At 41.4% G+C, this 23,294-nt stretch overlaps 1 protein-coding gene across 6 annotated transcripts in view; it reads left to right on the plus strand.

The window, feature by feature from the left end:
* The window catches only part of RALGPS2 (Ral GEF with PH domain and SH3 binding motif 2), a 273,721-nt gene that overhangs the window by 62,213 nt on the left and 188,214 nt on the right, over nucleotides 1–23,294 (plus strand). For 4 of the 6 annotated variants that reach the window (XM_077823533.1, XM_077823536.1, XM_077823535.1 and 1 more), the window contains one exon: nucleotides 12,753–12,803. The exons of 1 other annotated variant lie outside the window; for it this stretch is intronic. In XM_077823533.1, the coding sequence (XP_077679659.1) occupies nucleotides 12,753–12,803 (51 nt within the window). Of the gene's footprint in view, nucleotides 1–1,952; nucleotides 2,032–12,752; nucleotides 12,804–23,294 lie in introns of all 6 variants that reach the window. One more of the 6 variants, XM_077823538.1, reaches the window with a different exon arrangement.

Genomic DNA, 23,294 nt, shown 5'->3' on the forward strand with positions numbered 1-23,294 from the left:
AAATTTCAGTACAGAGCTGTATTTCCTGCACCTCTTAGAAGCAGTGCAAAGGCTTGGGGGAGGTAAGGGTAATGGAAGAGCTGAGGGAGAGGGAAGGACCCTGAGAGTGAACCTGGAGGATATTGGGTGGCGGTAGGAGGTTTTCCTTTTGGGAGTGGAATTGTTAAGTGTTGGGAAGCCTACCCCATGCGGACCCTGGCTGACCCCAAGCCTCTCCCATTCAGTCAGGCAGGTCTGCCACTCTCCACACACTCCTCATTCTCCTTGTGTCTCTGCAGTCCTCCTCCCCAGGCTCAGCACTATCACCCCATTAGCTCCTGAACCCATGCTCCAGTCTGTCCCCCCCACTAGCCATTCTGAATCCCAGCCCTGTGTGCCCCACTCTGTCCTAACCTGGCTCTGCGGGCAGGGTGCTGTGATGAACTCTACTCATAGGGGAATTCTGCAGCAGTGGGCATAGAATTTTGAATTTTCCTGTATAAAAAACATTTTGCCTAAGAAGTGCTGCAGTTCTTGAATGCAGCTGGCTGTTCTGGCACCACATCACCCTCTGGTGGGCAAAAGGCAGAACTGCAGCACTTCTTAGGCAAAATGTTTTTTATGCTGGGAAAATACAAAATTATGTGAGAGATTAATTCTGCGTGTCTGCAGATGCACAGAATTCCGCCAGGAATAACCCAACTTTGCGGGTATTTTTACACCAATTTTCTGGGCAATACTGTGACCAAAAGGACTGTATATAAATGAATCTGGTATCTTATTGCTTTGGCCTGACTGGGTTGGCAGATGGAAGGCTATGTCAAGGTTCATTTAGCTTGGGTAAGGTTGCCACCAATGTCTCTTCAGATGTTTTCATTGGAGATATCTGTATAATACACATGTGCAAAGCATTATTGTTTGAAAATTAGCCTCGAGGGAATCTTGTATGTGGCTCTCTGTTCCAGAGCTTGTTTCCAAGGTAAGGAGAAACCAAACTCTCCCATCCACTTCATTTTTCCAGATGTCCCTTTTTTTTCACTTGGCTGCTTTATTTACTTTTCTGGAAGTCTATATGTTAATTGTTGTCTCCTGTAGACTTGAATGTTTTGTGCACTGTTGGATGTTTAAGAGGAACCTTGCTCCTCTTTTGTATTTATGAATTAGAAAAAAAAAATCTTTCAACACATTGGTCTTGATTGTTGCAGGTGCAGGTTTGTTGACTTTTTTTTACTCTTCAGGAGTAAGAATCATTCCCAGATAATCTTTAGAAAAAGGTAAACTATTTACAATACTGCTTCTCAATATTTTATTTTATTCCTGGAATCTCACTGGCCTCCCTAGCTCCCCATAGTATTTGGAGATTATCTTTTAGAATGATCTTCATTCTTGTGCCTAGCTTTCATTTTTTCTTGGAGGTATTTTTGATGATGATTTTGCATGGGCTGTCATCACGGAAGCATCACTTCCTGTGCAATCAAAATAACTAGAACATTTGGAGGGGGAAATATCTGTATTTAGCAGTAGGTGGCATGTGATGGATTATTAAATCTTAATGGCTCGGGGAGAGCTGTTACCCTTGAGCTAAGACCCAGGAGTTGAGAATTCTGCACGATAGATAGCTTTACAGAAACTGAATTACAGGGAATTAATTTACCTTTTACTTCATAGGTGTGTTGTGAAGATAAATTCATTTGTTTGTGAGGCATTCAGAGACTAGGCTGATGAACGCCTTAGAAAAGTCTCTTTGAATTTTAAAAAAAAAACTCTCAGCAAAATATTTTTTAAAAAGCATGTCCCTCAGTGCTGTATTTTTCTCAATCGTATACACGCTGCTGTTTGGCATTCCAAGCCCAGCTACATACAATACCATAGTGCCTTCCCTAACCTGTGATATCTCTATATGAAGGAAATGATGGTTTCGTTTTGGAATCTGGGATCTGGAACATGAATTGTCATTACACTTACATATTCAGGATAGCTGGCAAGGCTTGACGGAGCTCCATTGACTAACTCCTGTTCAGCCAGTAGAGGATGATGTTGAGCAGCAATGAGGTATGTTGATTTAGCCCATCCGCAGATTTTAGATCACCATTAGTGAGTGAGATACAAAGGTATTCTTTTGCCCTGTTCTATATTTCACGGCACTTCAAAGCCACCAAGTCAGCTCTAGTAAGAGAAACCATTAATTTGCATTAAGGTTTTAATATGTTACCTATTGAGACAGAATCTTAACATTGCATAAAAATTCTTATTACAGTCTTTTTCCATTACTCAAATTATTCCCCAAACTGGACAGATGTTCATTTTGTTAAATGGAGCTTTTGTTAGAGCTTCTAAATTGAGGTTAACTGTTCTGCAGTTGTAGTCCAGTTTACGTTCTCCAGCAAATGACTTTCCTTTTTGCCAACAAGGTTTGAATATGCAAAAAAATCATTTTTTTTCTAGTGAGATAAATATTCACTTTAGGGTTCATGTTTGTGTGAATAGGCTTGAAGTACTCCATAGCTGAAATTCTATACTGTTAACTGAGTGACCAGGAGGTGGCATATCTGCTTACTGGTGGAGGCATTAACTGGATGTAACTTCTCTTCTGGTGTTATCCTAGTCTGCCCATTCTTGCTGAGATGGGAAAACGGATAAATTCACAAAAAAACCCTCAAAAACAAACCCTTATTTTTATTTTTGTAGGGAAACCCATCCTCGGCTCTCTTAGTACTTTGTTTTATTTCTCTTCTTTTAATTGTCCAGTTCCATTTGGGTTTCCATTTATCCTATCTGCTTCCCATATTATTACAGGAAGGCTATATGATGAAGCAATAGCTAAAAAATTTTCAACTGGGCACACTGATGTTAATGAGAAATGGGCAGAATGATACCGTATGCAAGAAGACCTGTTGAGATTTATAACACCCCTGGTTCAATCAGTGCCAGAACTGATGAAGACAATAAAATGAACTCAGTAAATACCTCTGAACATAAAACCGGGTCCCAGAGAAGACTTAAGCAGAGAATACCAATCAGTATACTAAGACATGCTATATGATAAAATACCTGATGTTTCATGTTTCCAGTTTGATACTTCCTATACACCTGTAGTAGAGACTACTACAGCAAGCTTGGAGAGTGAAGAGGCTAAATCCTGTTGCAATTACCAGTCATAGGCAACAAATTACTTGCCAAGTGGCAGGATGTTTTTGAAGTAGTGAGCCAGGTGTGGGATGTGGACTATGAAATACTTTCGGTGCAGAAAGAAAAGGCAAGTTACAATGTACATCTATTAAAACCTCAGAGGAATAGGAAAATAGTGTTGAGCCTATAGTAATTCCTTGCTTAACATTGTAGTTGTGTTCCTGAAAAATGCTACTTTAAGTGAAATGATGTTAAGTGAATCCAATTGGGGGGGTTAGGTTCCAGGGAAATTTTTTTTGCCAGACAAAAGACTATATTTTATATATATTTATATTTCATATATATATATATTTATCACACACACACACAAACACACAGAGCACAAGTTTTAAACAATTTAATACTGTACACAGCAATGATGATTGTGAAGCTTGGTTGAGGTGGTGAAGTCAGAGGGTGGGATATTTCCCAGGGAATGTCTTACTGCTAAATGATGGAGTACTGGGCTGAACCCTCAAGGGTTAACACGTTGTTAATGTAGCCTCACACTCTACAAGGCAGCACGAATGGAGGGAGGGAAGACAGCATGGCAGAGAGAGACACACTGTGTGTGTGTGTGTGAGTGTGTGTGTGAGAGAGAGAGAGCGAGAGACATGCATTGTCTCTTTAAATACACTGACCCCACTCTTAAGTACACTGCCTTTTTAAGTAGATCAGCAAATTGAGACAGCAGCTGCTGCCAGCAAGCTCCCTCCATCCTGAGCCCTGTCATGTCTCCCACCTGTTCTGTGGTGATCACCAGATGGGGTAAAGAAGTGGGGGGGAGGAGTGCACCCTGACATTAGCACCCCTCTTCCTCCCTCCCTCCCTTCTTGCACTGCAAGCAGGAGGCTCCTGGGAGCAGCTCCAAGGCAGAGGGCAGGAGCAGCACACAGCATTGGGCAGAGGGACAGCTGAACTGCCCGGCAATTGATATCCTGCTGGGCGGCTGCTGCATAGGGAACGTAGGGGAGCGGGGAACTGATCGGTGGGCTGCCGGTGCACCCTGATTCCAAGCCCCCAGCAGCTAGCTCCAACGGGCTGCTCTTTCTGCAAGCAGTGGACAAAACAGGCGGCTGCCAAACAACAGTATAAGTGAACATTGCGCAGTTTTAAACAAACATGTTCTCTAATTGATCAGCAACATAACAATAAAACATTGTTAACTGGGACGACTTTATGTGAGGAGTTACTGTACCGAACAGGAGGTAGTAATGTCTCCAGCTACCAGGTGAAGACCATACTCTTGTGCTCTTAGGGGAAAATGTCTCCAATGCACAGATGATGTAAAGAGATGAATTTGATAAGTGTCTTCACCACCACAACTGGAAAGTCTAATCTTGCTGATCTTTGGATCCTGATGAAATCATGTTAGCAGTGTACATTCTGTATACCATATAGAATGTGGGGGGCAGCAAAACAAAAGTTGGAGAGCATTGGGTTTAAGGATGGTAAGAGTCTCAAAGTGGTGCAGTCCATTTGATCTAGTACCAAAACCAGATATGCTAGTGTTCTGTTTTGTGCTGAATTAGATGCTGTATGGCCCTGACAAAACAAAGGTCCTAGATCTTTTAGAGGGCTATTGACCAATATCCTTAGGACCTGAGACCAAAGAGAAGATGGCAGTTGCAACTCTTTTGGGCTGTACGATTTCCATACGCTTCCTGTGATGGGGTTCATTCTATTCTGGTGCCCCTCCATTGGTGTAAGCTTCCTTGTGCAGCTTGAGCCAGTGGAGATAGTTGGAGTAGCCAGCCTGCTGCTCCAACTTCCAGTGGGACTGAGTGACCATGGATCAGAGAGCTGCAACCAGTGCATGGCAGCTGCCAGTCTCTGCTATATCTGAGAGCAGATCAAATATAGTGGGGAATTGGGCCCCTAGAGTATGAATGGGGGGAAAACATTTTACCTTTTTCTTAGCATTTCTGAAATAGACTTGTGTTTCACCAAGTTTTGTTTTACCAAAACTAGTAAGACTATGGAATTTCCAAACATGAGCAACAGGAGGCATCCGTCTATTATAGAGAATGGAATTATATTATGACAAAAGCTTTGGAATAAAATTGGTGAGCAAACAAGCACAATCCCCAGAGAGGAGCTTTTGGGCATTAGGATACAAACATAACTGATGCTATGTTTAACAGAAGCCTTGCTGTTACTTTATCCTGATGTCTTAATGTTGTCTAGTGACAAACATTTGGCAAAGTTAGAAGCCATGAATACTCCTGGTAAACAACATAGTTATGAAACAAATTACAAAGCACTGCTTTCAGAATTTACAACATCCCAAGGAAATAGAGTGTTGTGAATATTCATCTGTAACCAAAATCTAGACTTTCATTTTGCATTATAGCCAGCAATTTTAGTCCATCCATTCTAAAACCATATTCTGCATCTCAGAGACAGATTCCCAACAGTTAAGTTCTTCTTCTTGACCTCGCATAGCAGGCAGCAAAGTCAATTGGAAACTGAAATGCTATAGTTCTTTCTGGCAGACTGCTCTGTCTGTGGAGCTCAGATACTTCTCTGCCTCAAAGACAGCACACAACAGTTCCTTAAATTTCTGTTCAAAACCGGCTGAGAGGTTTACCAGCAAGGACAGAAATTATATAAAATCTGCAGCTATGCTTCTTTTCACTATTCTGGAATAAATCTGCTTTTCCTGCAAGCAGTTGAACTAATCTGAAATAGAAATATTTGACCAAGTAGGATATTTTGGGCTGCCTTCATCACACAGTAAAAAAGGATCTAGTCGTCTTCAGCCACTTTACAGATAAACATTTGGTAGAGTTCCTGTACCTTAAACCCAAGGCATGTCTCCGCCATGGAAGAAAAGAACACTACCTACACTATGCAACTGATTGCAGTTTAGCAGCTCTGCACCCAGGAGCATATAGTCCCAACACCACTACAGTCGTCCTTGAGGAGTATCATATGCCTACAGAGCCTGAGCTCTGGAAGATGTTTAAACTGAATGATGTGGCCCCTCTTACTAGCATTTTTTCCTAAAGCTGTCCAGGAAAATCCCCAATAAACAAATTCTAAATTGTAGAAGGACCCTGCAGTCCTTGAGGAGGAAACTGAATATGTTGGTCCTGATCCTACTGGCTGTAAATTTTCTGCTTTAGGCTGTCTGAGAATTGATACTGAGAGAGAGTACTCCCACCCCGCCCTCTCCACACACAGAGGGAAAACTCTGTGGTGGAAATCATTGTAGTATCTGAACACCTCAAAAATACAAATGAATTTATCTCCTCCACACCCATGTGAGTTAACGTACTCTTATCACTGCGTAGACGGGGAGCTGAAGTACTGCAACATCTTGCCCAATAAAGAACACTGTGGCAGAGTTGGGAGTTGAACCCAGATTTCCCAACTCCCAATACAGTGCCTTAACCACAAGATTGTTTGCCTTTCCAGATGCTAACTTCACAGATTACGTAAATTCCTTGAAAGATGAACATTCCTCTTGAAGGATTCTTCAGTTTTTCGGGATCCAAGAAAGCCAGCATTCTCTCATAGAAAGTAATGCTTCTCCCTGACACGTTCTAGAACTATTACCTAAAATGCATAACCAAATATATTTCTCTTTGGCTGTCTCTGCTGTAGGTTGGTTGATCTTCTGAAATCTTTCTAGAATCTGTTTTATCTGTCCTTTCTCTTTTTCATTCTAGGCTATGGAGACATTCTTTAATTTAATGTATAAGATTGCTAGACATACTCAGTTTCTGGAATATAGAAGAATGAATTTCCCCATATTGTTAATTTTTTGTAGTCAAAATACTTATTCACAAAGACCTGCCCAGAGGACAGAGCAAAGAGATACTGCAAATTTACAGTTGTAGTGAACTTGTACATTTTTTCTTGAGGGACGCTAACTGTTGATAAAGAAAAATGATTGTGGGGAAACTTGTTTCATTTGAACAATTCAAGTCAAGATGAGCATTTCAGAACTCTGCTTGAAGTATCAAAAAAACTAAGCCACCCAGAGAAGATGGAGTTGGCCAGAAAGCACCAAAATCTTCATCCACGGATTTGCAAGTGCTAAGGACATGGGAAAGAAATTTTACTTTGGGTTTGCACTACCAAAATCAAATTAATAGGCATGGTTTTTAATTTAACTTCCTCATATTCCATTTGGGCTGAATCTTTCCTTGCTTGGTTTTAAAAGAAACTTGAGCAAAATTGGTTCATAAAGTAAGCATCATAAAATACATTTCTCGCGTATTCTGAGCTGAAGTGTTGTCCTCTAACTTAATCAGCTCAAATGAGACACTTCAGTTTGGCTTGTTATGTACATATCATTGAGACTTAAAAAGCAAGCCAGGTTTTGTGGGGAAAAATAGTTCATTAGTTTTAAATGTGTGAAATCTGCAGTTTTGCTTGTGTGTGTTAGGATTCTTTTTGTTTAACACATTTTAAAGATATATTTATTACAAAGTTGCAAATGAGATTGTAAGTTCCGCAAGCCAAATGGTTCCATATCAAGGAACTTGTAAATTCAGTACTGGGATGCCTTTGGGTTGTGGACTACTTTTGCAGGTTCATGGGGCTCTAACAGAGATTGTAAACTTTGCAGGGGAAAGGCTCCAGGCTGGGGTGAGAGTTACTTAGCATATACCCACTGCTCAAGCTGGACAGAACTGATGGAGATGGATATTTTCTCCCTAAGAAATGGGCAGTCAGATGCAAAAACCCCCTAATATTAGTGCAATGGCCAATGCCAAGTGCCCCAGAGGGAATGAACAGAACAGATAATCATCGAGTGATCCATCCCCTGTCGTCCATTCCCAGCTTCTGGCAAACAGAGGCTAGTGACACCATCTCTGCCAATCCTGGCTAAGAGCCATAGAATCATAGAATATTAGGGTTAGAAGGGACCTCAGGAGGTCATCTAGTCCAACCCCCTGCTCAAAGCAGGACCAGTCCCCCACTAAATCATCCCAGCCAGGGCTTTGTCAAACCTGTCTTAAAAACCTCTAAGGAAGGAGATTCCACCACCTCCCTAGGTAACGCATTCCAGTGTTTCACCACCCTCCTAGTGAAAAAGTTTGTCCTAATATCCAACCTAAACCTCCCCCACTGCAAGTTATGACCATTACTCCTTGTTCTGTCATCTGGTACCACTGAGAACAGTCTAGATCCATCCTCTTTGGAACCCCCCTTCAGGTAGTTGAAAGCATTTGTCAAATCCCCCTTCATTCTTCTCTTCCGCAGACTAAATAATCCCAGTTCCTCAGCCTCTCCTCATAAATCATGTGTTCCAGACCCCTAATCATTTTAGTTGCCCTCAGCTGGAGTCTCTCCAATTTGTTCACATCATTTCTGTAGTGGAGGGCAAAACTGGATGCAATACTCCAGATGTGGCCTCACCAATGCTGAATAGAGGGAAATGATCATGTCCCTCAATCTGCTGACAATGTTCCTACTTATACAGCCCAAAATGCCAACAAGGGCACACTGTTGACTCATATCCAGCTTCTTGTCCACTGTAACCCCTAGGTCCTTTTCTGCAGAACTGCTGCCTAGCCACTCGGTCCCTAGTCTGTAGCATTGCATGGGATTCTTCTGTTCTAAGTGCAGGACTCCACACTTGTCCTTGTTGAACCGCATCAGATTTCTTTTGGCCCAATCCTCTAAATTTGTCTAGGTCCCTCTGTATCCTGTCCCTACCTTCCAGTGTAGCTATCACTCCTCCTAGTTTAGTGTCATCTGCAAACTTGCTGAGGGTGCAATCCACGCTAGTCTCCAGATCATTAATGAAGATATTGAATAAAACCAGCCCCAGGACCAACCTTTGGGGTACACCACTTGATACCGGCTGCCAATTAGACATGGAGCCATTGATCACTATTGATGGACCTGTCCTTCATGAATTTATCTAGTTCTTTTTTGAACCCTGTTATAGTCTTGGCCTTCACAACATCCGCTGGCAAAGAGTTCCACAGGTTGACTGTGCATTGTGTGAAGAAATACTTCCTTTTGTTTGTTTTAAATCTGCTGCCTATTAATTTCATTTAGTGACTCTTAGTTCTTGTGTTAAGAGAAGGAGTAAATAACACTTGCTTATTTATTTTTTCCACACCAGTCATTATTTTATAGACCTCTATCATATTCCCCCTTAGTTTCTTTTTTCCAACCTGAAAAGTCCCAATCTTATTAATCTCTCCTCATACAGAAGCCATTCATACCCCTAATCATTTTTGTTGTCCTTTTCTGGACCTTTTCCAATTCCAGTTTATTTTTTTTGAGATGGGGGAACTATATCTGCATGCAGTATTCAAGATGTGGGCATATGATGGATTTATATAGAGGCAATACAATATTTTCTGTCTTATTATCTTATCCCTTTCTTCATGATTCCCAACATTCTGTTAGCTTGTTTGACTGCCACTGCACATTGAGTGGATGTTTTCAGAGAACTATTCACGATGACTCCAAGGTCTCTTTCTTAAGTAGTAACACCTAATTTAGACCCCATCATTTTATATGTATAGTTGGGATTATCTTTTCCAATGTGCATTACTTTGCATTTTTCAACATTGAATTTCATCTGCCATTTTGTTGCCCAGTCATCCAGTTTTGAGAGATCCTTTTGTAGCTCTTCGCAGTCTGCCTGGGACTTAACTATCTTGAGTGGTTTTGTATCATCTGCAAATTTTGCCACCTCACTGTTTACCCCTTTTTCCAGATCATTTATAAATATGTTGAATAGTACTGGTCCCAGTACAGACCTCTTGGGGACACCACTATTTACCTCTTTCCATTCTGATAACTGACCGTTTGTTTCCTATTTTTTTTAACTAGTTACTGATTCATGAGAGGACTTTCCCTCTTACCCTATGACAGCTTACTTTGCTTTAAGAGCCTTTGGTGAGTGACCTTGTCAAAGGCTTTCTGAAAATCTTAAGTACACTATATCCACTGGATCCCCCTTGTGCACATGCTTGTTGATCCCCCCCTCTCCTCAAAGAATTCTAGTAGATTAGTGAGGCATGATTTCCCTTTACATAAACCATGTTGACTCTTCCCCAACGAATCATGTTCCGCTACGAGTCTGACAGTTTTGTTCTTTACTATAGTTTCAACCAGTTTGCCCGATACTGGTTGTTAAGCAGTCTTCCTGCATCTGAAGTACTTACCATTGTTTTTGCTATTACTTTTTGAGTCTTGGGCTAACTGTTGTTAATTATATTTTTAAACTTCTTTTGCCAGAGTTTATGCTCGTTTGAATTATCCTCTGTAGGATTTGACTTCCACTTTTTAAAGGATGCCTGTTTGCCTCTGACTGCTTCTTTTACTTTGTTTAGCCATGGTGGCACATTTTTGGTTCTCTTACTAGGTTTTTTAATTTGGGGTATACATTTAAGTTGAGCCTCTATTATGGTATCTTAAAAAAGTTTCCATGCAGCTTGCAGGGATTTCACTTTTCTCACTGTACCTTTTAATGTTTGTTTAACTAATTTCCTCATTTTTGTGTAGTTCCCCTTTCTGAAATTAAATGCTGCCATGTTGGGCTGCTGTGGATTTTTCTCCGCCACAGAGATCTCAAATGTAATTATATTATGGTCATTGTTACCAAGTGGTCATTGTTACTATATTCACCTCTTGGACCAGATCCTGCGCTCCACTTAGGACTAAATCAAGAATTGCCTTTCCTCTTGTGGGTATGGAATAATAACTAACTGAAATTCACAACTTTGTGTTCTATTATTCGTTGCCTCTTAAATTAACTTGTGAGGCTAGGTCTGTCTGATGTCCCTTAGTAGTTGGTTTAAAAGTGTAGTGTTAGAATTCAGCATACAGTTTAACTTCTGCTGGCATAAAGAGACAGAAATATTCTTACTACTTGGTTGGTAGTTAAAATCTGTGAATACAATCTGTTAAGAAGGCAGCTTGGGAATTAATAATTATTTTATAGTAACTTTAAAAATGATCTTAGGTACTTTCTGGTGTTGATACACTGATAAAGGACAGACTAAAATTGGCTGAAAAACTGTTGTCCAACTAGCTGCATAGTAGTGTATCAATAATACAGGGAAACTTGAGTTTAAAAAAAGTAGAACTGGGACTCTTGGTTTGAAAAGTCTGTAGTTGATTTATTGTTGACGTGCAAAAAAAAAAAAAAAAGTATCCAAACACATGTATGTGCATGTGTGTGTGTCATCCGTAGTTTCATGTAAAAATCAGTGTAACTGGAGTTTAGTCTCACACTTATGCCCATAAAGCTCTCTTAAAAATCAAATAATAATTTTTAAAAAATGGTATTTTAAATTTTATAATAAACATGATCAGATGAACTCCCAGTGCTTACCCAAAATCAGTATTTGGAGTAAGAGCAGCTAAGCGCAGACAAGAGTGAGATGGTACTGTTTGTAAAAGGGAAGTACCTCAAAGGACTTCTTGCTTCTATAACGTTACCACTGTTGATGGCATCTGCTCTGAGATTGTCAAGTTGTCCGCAGCCTTGGAGTTCTTTTACACTCAATTCTGTTGGATGCCAAAATAGCCATGGTTGCAAAAATGCCCACCTCCTTCTGTGGCAGGCAAGGAGATTGTGGTCAGTCCACTGGTTACAGAACTTGCAACAGAGATTCACACACTGGTGATATGCCGTGTCAGTCCCAGGATATTATAGAGAAAAGGAGGACGAGGTAATGTTTTTTTTATTGGATCTACTTCTGTTGGTGAGAGAGACAAGCTTCTGAGCCATGCAGAGCTCTTCTTCTTGAGCACAAGAGATGGCATTTTCAAGGGAATAAGACAAAGACAATATGAAACTCACTGCCTGAAAAGAGATCAGAAATTACCATGGAATTCAATGTTGAAAACTAAATACAAAACGCATCTCTGTCAGTAGTTCTTCTCACACAGAAATACAGCTCCTTTCATCACCTTTGCTAAAAACACAAACAAAAAAGCAAACCACTGTTTGTTAATTCTAGCTGGTGGGAAGGAAGACAGTTCTTTTGTTTGTTAATTTTTGGCATATAAACCGATACTGTGATGAGGGATGCCATATAAAAACTTAGAGACAGGAAAAATGGACCTTTGTCTCCTGTGTCCTTGGGACAGGGGAACTCAGCTTTGTGATTCACATGCAACAAACATGAGAAATGACACGATTGATTAATGAGATGCAAAAATGTTTCAAAAGATATACATATAATGATAAGAGAAAGCTGTTTGGAGCATTGAGAGAAACTGAGTTTGTGAGGAATTGAAAGTGTTTTCTTGGTGATTTTTAGAAGTCTTTCTCTGTTTGACCTGATAGCTTATATGTTTTAAATCATAACTGAAATAAACAAATGCAGGATTTGGTTCATAAGAATAGCCTACTTGCTTGTAGATAGGATTTTGTTTATTTGAATAAATGTGAAATACTGACCATAGCTTTATACTTTGGATATGCAGCATGTCTTAATGGTAATAGCAAAGATGCTTGTTGGTAACAGATTCATAATATCTGATATTTCCAGCATGATTATAGTGAAACAACAAAATACAACAGACTAAAACAAGTACAGTTGGCACCTTAGAACCATGTAGGATTTTAAATGGACAGAAAATTAATTTTGAATGTAATGTATGACTTTGTATTTCAGGGTCAGATAACACTAATGGATGTCCCAGTATTTAAAGCTATTCAGCCGGAGGTGAGTAGTTCATGGGTTTTGTTTTCAATTTTAAATGAAAAGGGTCAAGATCTTGTGATGTCAACCAACAAACATAAATTCTGGAACTGGAGAATATGTCTGCTCAATTATCCTGAGTTTCCATTTCTTTGAAGCAGATGGCTTTAAAACATCATGAGGTTATCTAGATCTAATAATGGTGTGTTTGGGGAAAACTGCTGGAATTTAAACACAGTCAAGTAATGATAAAAGAAAGTGTCTGTCTGAATGTTTCTTTTGTAGTGTTTCTGAATGTTAAACATCTGTGGTTGAATATATATTATAATACTTTAAAAGTTCCAACTTTTCTTACTAGTTGAAAGACACATTTGTTATATTGGTGGTATATTGTCTTTGGACCTAAATGACAATAAATATGATCATAATACGCTTTTTGTACATTGACTGTATACTGATAGGCCCGTTTGACTTTTCAGTGTCTGTTTTAATTTTCCATATAACAAATGAGCTACATTGCCTGTCTTACTGCTAGTTCTCTGATTTACATAGAATACCCATACACCTGAATGTAAATGAAGTAGGTGATGAAAAGGAAATAGTAGATACAAGTATTAGTAGTACCCAAAAACATACATCAGCAGTTGAGTGCGTCATTCTTTTTTCTACCTAAAGCACCTAAACAGTGAGGATTATAGTATTGTTCTACCCTGCCTGATAGAAGTGTAGAATAATGGGATGCCTTCCATATGGTGAATCCCTTTCTCTCTCCCATAAACCCACTCTGTGGTGCTGAAGGAGGTCTGCCTGGACCAACTGGGATGTGACCCAAAAGAAGGTGATGGGAAGAGACTGAGTGATGTTACCATTTCCACTACAGATGCAGCATGGGATCATCAGGAGCTTTTATGTCTAAGACTGTCTGAGTAGTCAATAGAATTCTGCCACTGGCCATTCTCGTGTTAGATGTTTAGGTCTGCATTTAATGTAGCTTGGTCCATTGTTGGTACTATTTTCAGCTGTTGATGCATTGTGCCAGTGCTGTCTCACGCAGTTACTCCATCACTTAACTTGTCTTCTTTTAACTTGACCTAACTTCTGGTCCACTTTATCTAATTTGGCTTATTTTCTGATTAATGGTATGTTTCATTTCTGTCTGTGGGAACTGTGGTTGATTTACACTAGATTAATTGCAGTTACAGCTGAATGCACAGTTCCAACAGTCCTAGGTTTTGTGGGACTGTTATGCTTTGACTCACAAAATCCCCTGTCCTGGTTGAAGTGGGGGCTGAGCAGTGCTGTAACCTCACACACCAGGGGCCAAATCGCAGTGCCTGGAGCAGGGAGCCGAGCTCAGGCATCACTGGGGACAGGAGTGGTAGGAGCCATTTCTGCGGAGCAGGCTCACTCTGCAACTCCCTATCCACCCTGTGTGGCCATGACACAAGCCCCCCTTTCTCACATTGGTACCTTTTTTGCGTTTTGTCAAATCTGCAGTGAAAGTGTTTTTAAAATGAACATGAACTTGGGTCATCATCCGAGACTATCTGCTATAACGTGAAATATATGGCAGACTGCTGGTAAAACAGAGCAGGAGGCAACAATTCTCCCCCAAGGAGTTCAGTCACAAATGTAATTAAAGCATTTTTTTTAACGAGCATCATCAGCATGGAAGCATGTCCTCTGGAAGGGTGGCCAAAGCATGAAGGGGCATACAAATGTTTAGCATATCTGGCATATAAATACCTTGCAATTCCGGCTACAAAAATACCATGCGAATGCCTGTTCTCACTTTCAGGTGACATTGTAAATAAGAAGCGAGCAGCATTATCTCCCGTAAATGTAAACAAACTTGTTTGTCGTAGCGGTTGGCTGAACAAGAAGTAAGACTGAGTGGACTTGCAGGCTCTGAAGTTTTACATTGTTTTGTTTTTGAGTGCAGTTATGTAACAAATAAAAAATCTACATTTGTAAGTTGCACTTTCATGATAAAGAGATTGCACTGCAGTACATGTATGAGGTGAATTGAAAAATTCTGTTTCTTTTGTTTATCATTTTTACAGTGCAAATATTTGTAATCAATATACACTTATTATATTATATATACACAATATACACTATATACAACACAGAATACAATATATATGAAAATGTAGAAAAACATCCAAAATATTTAATAAATTTCAGTTGGTATTCTGTTTAACAGTGCGATTAAAACTGTGATTAGTCGAGATAAATTTTTTAAATCACGATTAATTTTTGAGTTAATTGCGTGAGTTAACTGCAATTAATCGACAGCCCTAATTTTTAAACCTATTTTAGTTTTTCTTAGTTTGTCTACACTAACAGTTTGTGGCAAGCTAGAGAGTGAATATACCCTGCACTAGGCTGCCATGGACTGTGTAGACAAGTCCTTAGAATCATAGAATTGTAGGACTGGAAGGGACCTCAAGAGGTCATCTGTAGAGCTCAGTGTCTGTCACGGAGGTTGCAGAAGTCATGGATTCCACGACTTTCCGCGACCTCCGTGTCTTTTGCAGTGTCCAGTGTGGCTGACACCAGGGCTGCCCAAGCAGCTGGCCCCAAGGACAGCCACACCAGCTGTTGCTGGAGCAATCCAGGGGACAGCCACATCCACTGCTGCTCCAGTGGCCCCAGGCAACAGTTTCCAGGCAGCCAACCAGAGCAGCCGTGGCCTCAGGCAGTGGTCCCCAGCCGCAGCAGCTGTGGTCCACAGGATTACTGCGGATGGCCGTCCGGAGCTGCTATGGCCCACAAGGCTGCCATGCCCGGCCTGGGGGCTGGGCAGAGCTGCTGCAGTCCACTGGCCCCAGGCGGTGATCCCCAGGTGGCCGGCCGGAGCAGTTGCGGTCCGTGGCCCCTGGCACCTGGTGCTGCTGATCCCCAGCTGTGGCCCCCCCAGACATCCCCTCAGCTCTGCCCTTCCCCCAAGTTATACTAAAAATACCTGTGATTAAAAGTAATAGACAGGTCATGGGCTGTTAATTTTTGTTTATTGCCTGTGACCTGTCCAAGACTTTTACTCAGAATACCTGTGACTAAGTTTCAGAGTAACAGCCGTGTTAGTCTGTATTCGCAAAAAGAAAAGGAGTACTTGTGGCACCTTAGAGACTAACCAATTTATTTGAGCATGAGCTTTCGTGAGCTACAGCTCACTTCATCGGATGCATACCGTGGAAACTGCAGAAGACATTATATATACACACAGAGACCATGAAACAATACTTCCTCCCACCTCACTGTCCTGCTGGTAATAGCTTATCTAAAGTGATCATCAAGTTGGGCCATTTCCAGCACAAATCCAGGTTTTCTCACCCTCCGCCCCCCCCCTCCCCCCACACACAAACTCACTCTCCTGCTGGTAATAGCCCATCCAAAGTGACCACTCTCTTCACAATGTGTATGATAATCAAGGTGGGCCATTTCCTGCACAAATCCAGGTTCTCTCACCTAGTCCAGTCCCCTGTACTCAGGGCAGGACTAAGTATTCTCTAGATCATCCCTGACAGGTGTTTGTCTAACCTGCTCTTAAAAATATTCAATGATGCAGTGTTCACAGCCTCCTCAGGCAATTTATTCCAGTGCTTGACTACCCTGACAGGAATTTTTTCCTAATGTCCAACCTGAACTGTCGTTTCTGCAATTTAAGCCCATTGCTTCTTGTCCTATCCTCAGAGGTTAAGAAGAACAGCTTTTCTCCCTCCTCCTTCTAACAACCTTTTATGTACTTGAAATCTGTTATCATGTCCCTTCTCAGTCGTCTCTTCTCTTTAGACAAAACAAACCCAATTTTTTCAATCTTCCCTCATAAGTCATATTTTTAGACATTTAATAATTTTTGTTGCTCTTCTCATTTAATCATTTTGTTTTTCTTAGCACAGATTAAATCTAAATTTCTGAATATTCTTTAGAAATATTTTTAATTAAGTTCTAAATGCTTGCTGTTTGTGACACCAGAATTTGATTTCTCTTACATAAGCTTAATTATCTGACAAAATCCAGAGCTGAATATCTACATTTTTATGGTAATTTTTTGTGGTGGTTATCTTCTGGCATCGAAATCAGTGGAGAAACTCAACCAACATACTTAAACACATCTAGAGCCTTTTGCCTAGATCTATAGCATTGTAAATATATCTCAGAGCTAATTCTTCCTGTCGATATTCAAATATTTACCATAGTTATGTAGTCGACAGTGAAACATAAAGAGTTTTAGAAGAGGTAACTTTTGAGGGCTGGCTCATGTCAACATTTTTCTCCTAGAAGCAGATATATTCTTACAACCATTTGAGTGTGTACTTTTCTAAATTATTAAGAAAATTTTAAGCTCTTGGATAGATGTGTAGAAGGCATATCACTCTCAAGCATCTCCTCCAAGGACCTGGGTGGTGGTGGTATGGCGGGGTGTGTGTGTGTGTGTGTGTCTGTTTCTCCTATTAAATACTTAACTTTTTTCTTGACAATAAGTAGTCAAAGTGAAAAAACCCAAAATATCTTAACCTTCTTCCACCTTCCACCTTTAGTCCCTTCTTTTTGGGTGGAATATATTACAGAACATTAGTTTCATCCCTCAGCTGATTCTGAGTATTCCTGTTTGTGAGATGTGGCTATCTGGTGCTTATGAACTTCAGGAACCTTATAATGAAGTATTTTTTGTTTGGACTGCACTATAAGCCCCTCATGACATCAAACATTTGGAAAGGAGGTTATAAACAGTAGTGCAGTTCCCCAGCCACTTCAGAGTGTTTGGCTTTGGCTAGCACAACACTGTGTATCACCTTCTCCCTTGGAGACAGAGGTCCTATATGTTTCAAAAGAGGAAGATAAGAAAAGCGAACTTCTATCAAGGTAACACTAGATATCTTCTGATGCCTCCAGTGCTGTCACATCATTCTTTGCTACATCTTTTCTTTGCAAAACACTGACTTGAAGAATGTGTTTTAGGCTTTAGATGCAGACACCATATCCAGATAGAAGCTAGATTTAAGCACCTTTGATAAGGTGAAACTCTTCAACAGTTGCCAGAAAAAGCCCCGAGGTTTCCTAATATCTGAATAAAATTACTCTACCATATATTGTTGAGACTCGTAATGGAGTTTCAGGTCATTTTTTTGCAACTCTCACTCCTGTGAAAACCTCCAATCTCTTTGATTCACTTTTGCAAAGAAATTCATCCCCCAACGCCAGAGGGGGTGCTCTTAATCAGACAAGCTGTACTGGTTCAGGTGCACCTTCTTTTGTGAAGAAGACTCTAGTTTCAACAGGTGGGTTCTTGAACTTCTCAGACAAGGCATACCTGTGGATTCTCAAGATCCACCTCCTTTACATTTTTCTTCTCCCCTCCCTGAAGACCACTTAAAAAAGACAAGTGTTTTTAAAAGCATGTAGCTAATTTTCTTCTATTGGAACAATAATCCCAGTCCCAGAAAAGAGAGAGGCTCTGTTTTCTACTTCAGGTTCTTTGCATCAGTAAAAAGATCTTTGTCCAGTTCTGGACATCTCTATCTTCAACCTCTCAGTGCACGTGTTCAAAAAGTTGATGATGGTCCGGGTAGCCAACTTGAGACCAGCACAGCCGCACATACTGCCACCTGAACCATCTGCTGATGAAGGTGCAGTTAAATGGCTTGACATCTCTCCACAGTCACTAAACCATCCAATTCCTGGCACATCATGGATTCAAAGTGAAGCAGCAGAACTTTTTGACCCATCTCAGGAATTCTTAAATCTGAGATCTCTGAACCAATCTAAGTCTTATGCTAGTGCTTAAGGAGAAATTCAACAAAATTCATGCCCTTCTCAATTTGCAGATAGTTGACATGATGGTAGTTTGTGGAAATGATTTTTGGGGCAGTACTCCACCTCTTTCCCCTTCAGAACTTTCTAATCAGGCACTGGTGGTAACAGACTTAGAATATATATCCTTATTGAAAATCCTAGATATTAGCCTGTCTCTTCAGTGGTAGTCTCATCTCTTTAAGGACAAACCTTGGGCAATTCAAATAACTATCATCAGGTTGGAAACTCATGTAACCTTGCACGGCACAGGGCAAGTGGCAGCCTCAGGAATCAAACTTCTGGAGGTGTGGGGAATGTAATAACCAGCTTTCTTCCAAGGGTCACCATGCAAATTGCAGATATCCATTAGGAGAGTGACAACAAAACCATTATGACTTAACTCAAGTGCCAAAATGGAATAAAAAGTAAGAGCTTAAACAGAGATCAGATTTTTTTACCTGAAACACCTGTCTCTTTTCTTCAGAGCCATATACTTCTATGGCAAGACCAGCATTCAGGTTCACTTGCAAGCTAAATGCAGGAATAAAGGATCAAGACTAGCACGCCATTGATTAGATTGCATGTAAGTGATTTCATATGTAAACACTGTTTGCAACCAAGTCCAATCAAAAGCTAATTAAATTCTGCTCTTGGCCATGGCACCCATAGGCCAGAAGAGTGGGTGCCCAATTATTCCCTATCTGAGCCTCCAGTGTCGTGCCTTTCCCCTCCTATCCAGCGTAGCCAGCAAGATCAGCTAGGGTTGGGATTCAGTAATTTGGATCACCTCTTACTGATGTAGGTACCCTTTCCGAGCCTGACTTGTATGTGTACCAATGGGTGGGAATGACTGTTCCTCATGATCTCTGTTTATAAAGATCAGTCTCTTACGACTTTTATTTGCAAGATGTCTTTGCAAGTGAGTAAAATACTGAGGACGGGTCTACACTAGAAGCGCTACATCCGCTGCAATGTAGCGTGTCTGGTGAAGATGCTCTTTGCCAACGGGAGAGTGCTCTCCTGTCGGCATAATTACTCCGCTTCCACAACTATTACGCCATCTCCTGCAGACCTAGTGCCAGTGTGGACAGTGATTAGGTCACTGTAACTTGCGTCACTCAGGGTGGTGTCTTTTTCACACCCCTCAGTGATGTAAACTAGATCAACTTAAGTGATAGTGTAGACCTGCCCTGAGAAAGTTTGAATAGATGGAATTATTATATATCTGCTAATAAGTAATTTTCCTTTCCTTAAGGGGTGGAGGGAATTGAGCTAATGTATGAACATACAGCTGTTGCAGAAAATTTCACTCTTATGAAAGCAATCAATCTGGATTTTCATTGCTTGGATAACAATAGAAGGTAGAATTCCCAGAGTCAATCCTACTTTTCTTTTCTTGAATAAACACATGGCTGAGTACTTTCCTCTTTAGTGCTTTTTACTCTCTATAGTAGTGGTTGTCAAACCATGGGTCGCGACCCAGAACTGGGTAGTGGAATGGAAGGGACTGGGTTGCGGCGGCTCTGGCCAGCACCTCTGACCAGGCCATTAAAAGTGCCATCCACGGTGCTGCCTGGCTGAGGCAGGCTAGTCCCTACCTGTTCCGGCACTGTGCTGTGTCCCAGAAGTGGCCAGTAGCAGGTCTGGCTCCTAGGTCGGGGCACGGGGCTCCATGTGCTGCCCCGAGCACCGGCTCCGCACTCTGGCCAATGGGAGCTGGGGGGGGGGGGGCAGTGCCTGCGGGTGAGAACCACTTGCATGCCTCTGCCTAGGAGCCAGACCTGCTGCTGGCCGCTTCCAGGGCACAGCGTGGTCCGCAGTGCCAGGACGGGCAGGAAGCCTGCCTCTTCACCCCTGCTGCACTGCTGACCAGGAGCCACCTGAGCTAAGCCCACGCCCCAATCCCCTGCCCCAGCCCTGACCCCCCCCCCAAGCCTAGAGCCCCTTCTTGCACCCCAAACCCCTCATCCCCAGCCCCACCCCAGGGCCTGCACCCCAGCCCAGAGCTTCCTCCTATACCCTGAACTCCTCATTCCTGGCCTCACACCCCAACCCTCATTTAAACAGTTTTTGCTACCCATTCAGAAGGACATCTTGCTTAAAAACATTTTCTGTAATGGTTTCATTTCTTAATGTAGACTGGGCTGTAGATTCTCCAGACAACTTGGTTTATTTCAACGCTGAATCAGGTTCCCTACTCCAGTGCTGGGAGATTTCCACATGACTAGCATGTATTGACATTTGACAAAAATTGTGATCCTTTTCTACAGATACTGAAGTACGCTGGTGCCTTTTAGAATAAAGATTTAGTGCTATTTGAGTTGGAATTATGTGTTTGATGCACCATAACTGGATATTTGGCCTCTGACTGCTTTGGATAGGTCTACTAATGTGAGTGGAATTGATAAAATGGGATCCTCCCTTTTTTTATTTTAACTCAGTTTGTAGGTATTCAGTGAGACCAGTACTTGAACAGAACAGGACTGTTCTGGTTCCAACTTTTGATGCACAAGATACTTACTGTTTTGAGATGTCCTTTCAAACCATCACAAGCCAGTCATAGGACACAATTTTATATCCATGATTCTCAATTTTTTTCTCACTTTCCAGGTAAATAAGACATACATTACCAATTTATTGAATTTTAGGAAGTTTTCTGTCATGCTGGAGAATGTAACCCCTTATAAGGGACATTTTTCATGATATTACAGCATTTGCATCAATTCATGTTTTGCATTTGGCTGTTTAAAGCTGTATATCTTTGTCCTCTTCATGTCCACCAAACTCTGATGGATATTTCCTGTTCTTGGAGAACTTTGAGGCAGATCACACCTTACAGTTGGTCTGAGGGTTAGGACCACTCCTTTTGACGCCTTCTCAAAATTCTGTCTTCATATAGCACAAATAGCAGCACACAGTCCTCCTTGGAAATATAAATGACTGTCTGACCACAGTTCCTCTGTCAAAACTCATTAAGCCACAGTTGTTAGATAAACATTATATAAATAGACTTGAATGGAATATGCTTAAATGAAAACTGCCGAATTTCAGGGGGAAAACTAGTCAATCACATCTGCCACTATCGATGAAGTAAAACATACTCTAATGGGACAGAACCGTACAAATCCTGGACTAGACATCTAAATATGCACACTGGAATTAATGTTCTAAGAAAGGTGGATAAACATGTAGATTTCCAAGTACCCGTTGCAAGATAATGAACAATGAAAAATTGTTATTCATGAAAACCACCATTTCACCCAGAAAAAAGAAAAGGAGTACTTGTAGCACCTTAGAGACTAACAAATTGATTTGAGCATGAGCTTTCGTGAGCTACAGCTCACTTCATCGGACGCATACCGTGGAAAATACAGTGGGGAGATTTATATGCCCAGAGAACATGAAACAATTTGTGTTACCATGCACACTGTAAGAAGAGTAATCAGGTAAGGTGAGCTATTACCAGCGGTGGGGGGGAAGGACCTTTTGTAGTGATAATCAAGGTGGGCCATTTCCAGCAGTTGACAAGAACATGTGAGGACAGTAGGGGGGGAATAAACATGGGGAAATAGTTTTACTTTGTTTAATGACCCATCCACTCCCAGTCTTTATTCAAGCCTAAGTTAATTGTATCCAGTTCGCAAATTAATTCCAAATCAGCAGTCTCTCATTGGAGTCTGTTTTTGAAGTTTTTTTGGTTGAAGAATTGCCAATGAAACCTGTCATTTCACCCAGGAGTGTTTCCTGGATTTGAGTTTTTTATTGCAAGGCTTGTGAATATCTGAGGTTAGAATTTTGACCTTTCAGGGCAGTAATAGGAACACTTCTGCCATCAAGTATCACATGCCACTATCCACAGTCTATAAATACTGTGTCTCCAGAATTCAAGCCCAATCCTCTTTATCCACAGATGGCGACTGTGTTTCTAGTGTTACTACATTCTGTCTCTAGCCCTACATGTCTCTCTTCAATTCCCACATTCCAGTTATTTTCCAAAACTTTTTGCCTCTGCTCCTTTTACCTGTGTGCCGCATTGGCTTTGGTTCTTTTTTCTTGACACCTTGCAATCTTTGCTAGATCTTTTCCAGTGTTCATTCATTGTATTTCCTGTTACCGTTTATGGCAGGGGTGGCCAACCTGAGCAGGAGCCAGAATTTACCAATGTACATTGCCAAAGAGCCACAGTAATATGTCAGCAGTACCCCATCAGTTCCCCCCCACCGGCAGCCCTGCCGATCAATGCCTCCCTCTCCCTCCCCCACCTCCTAATCAGCTGTTTTGTGGCATGCAGGAGGCTCTGGGGGCGGGGAAGGGGAGGAGCAAGGGCACAGCAAACTCAGGGGAGGGGGTGGGAAGGGGTGGAGTGGGGTCAGGGCCTGTGGCAGAACCAGGGGTTGAGCAATGGGCACCCCCTGGCATATTGGAAAGTTGGTGCCTGGAGCCACTGGTTCGCCACCCCTGGTTTATGGTGTCGCTTTTTTGTTTGTTTTAACAGGTATGTATTCAAAAGAGGAAGGAAGGGAATTTACGCTCCTCAAGTCTTCTTCATATGACAGATACGAGGTTGACACTGCCACACGTATTATCTGTCTAGGCTCACCTATCACATAGAGGTAGGGAGGGGAGCGTTGAGACTTGGTCCTGTCTACACTTGCAAGTTGCTATGCAGTAAAGCAGATTTCTGCGTAGTAACTCCTGAGGTGTACACACTGCCAA

This window comes from Eretmochelys imbricata, chromosome 8 (assembly GCF_965152235.1).
Source record: "Eretmochelys imbricata isolate rEreImb1 chromosome 8, rEreImb1.hap1, whole genome shotgun sequence".
NCBI lineage: Eukaryota > Metazoa > Chordata > Testudines > Cheloniidae > Eretmochelys > Eretmochelys imbricata.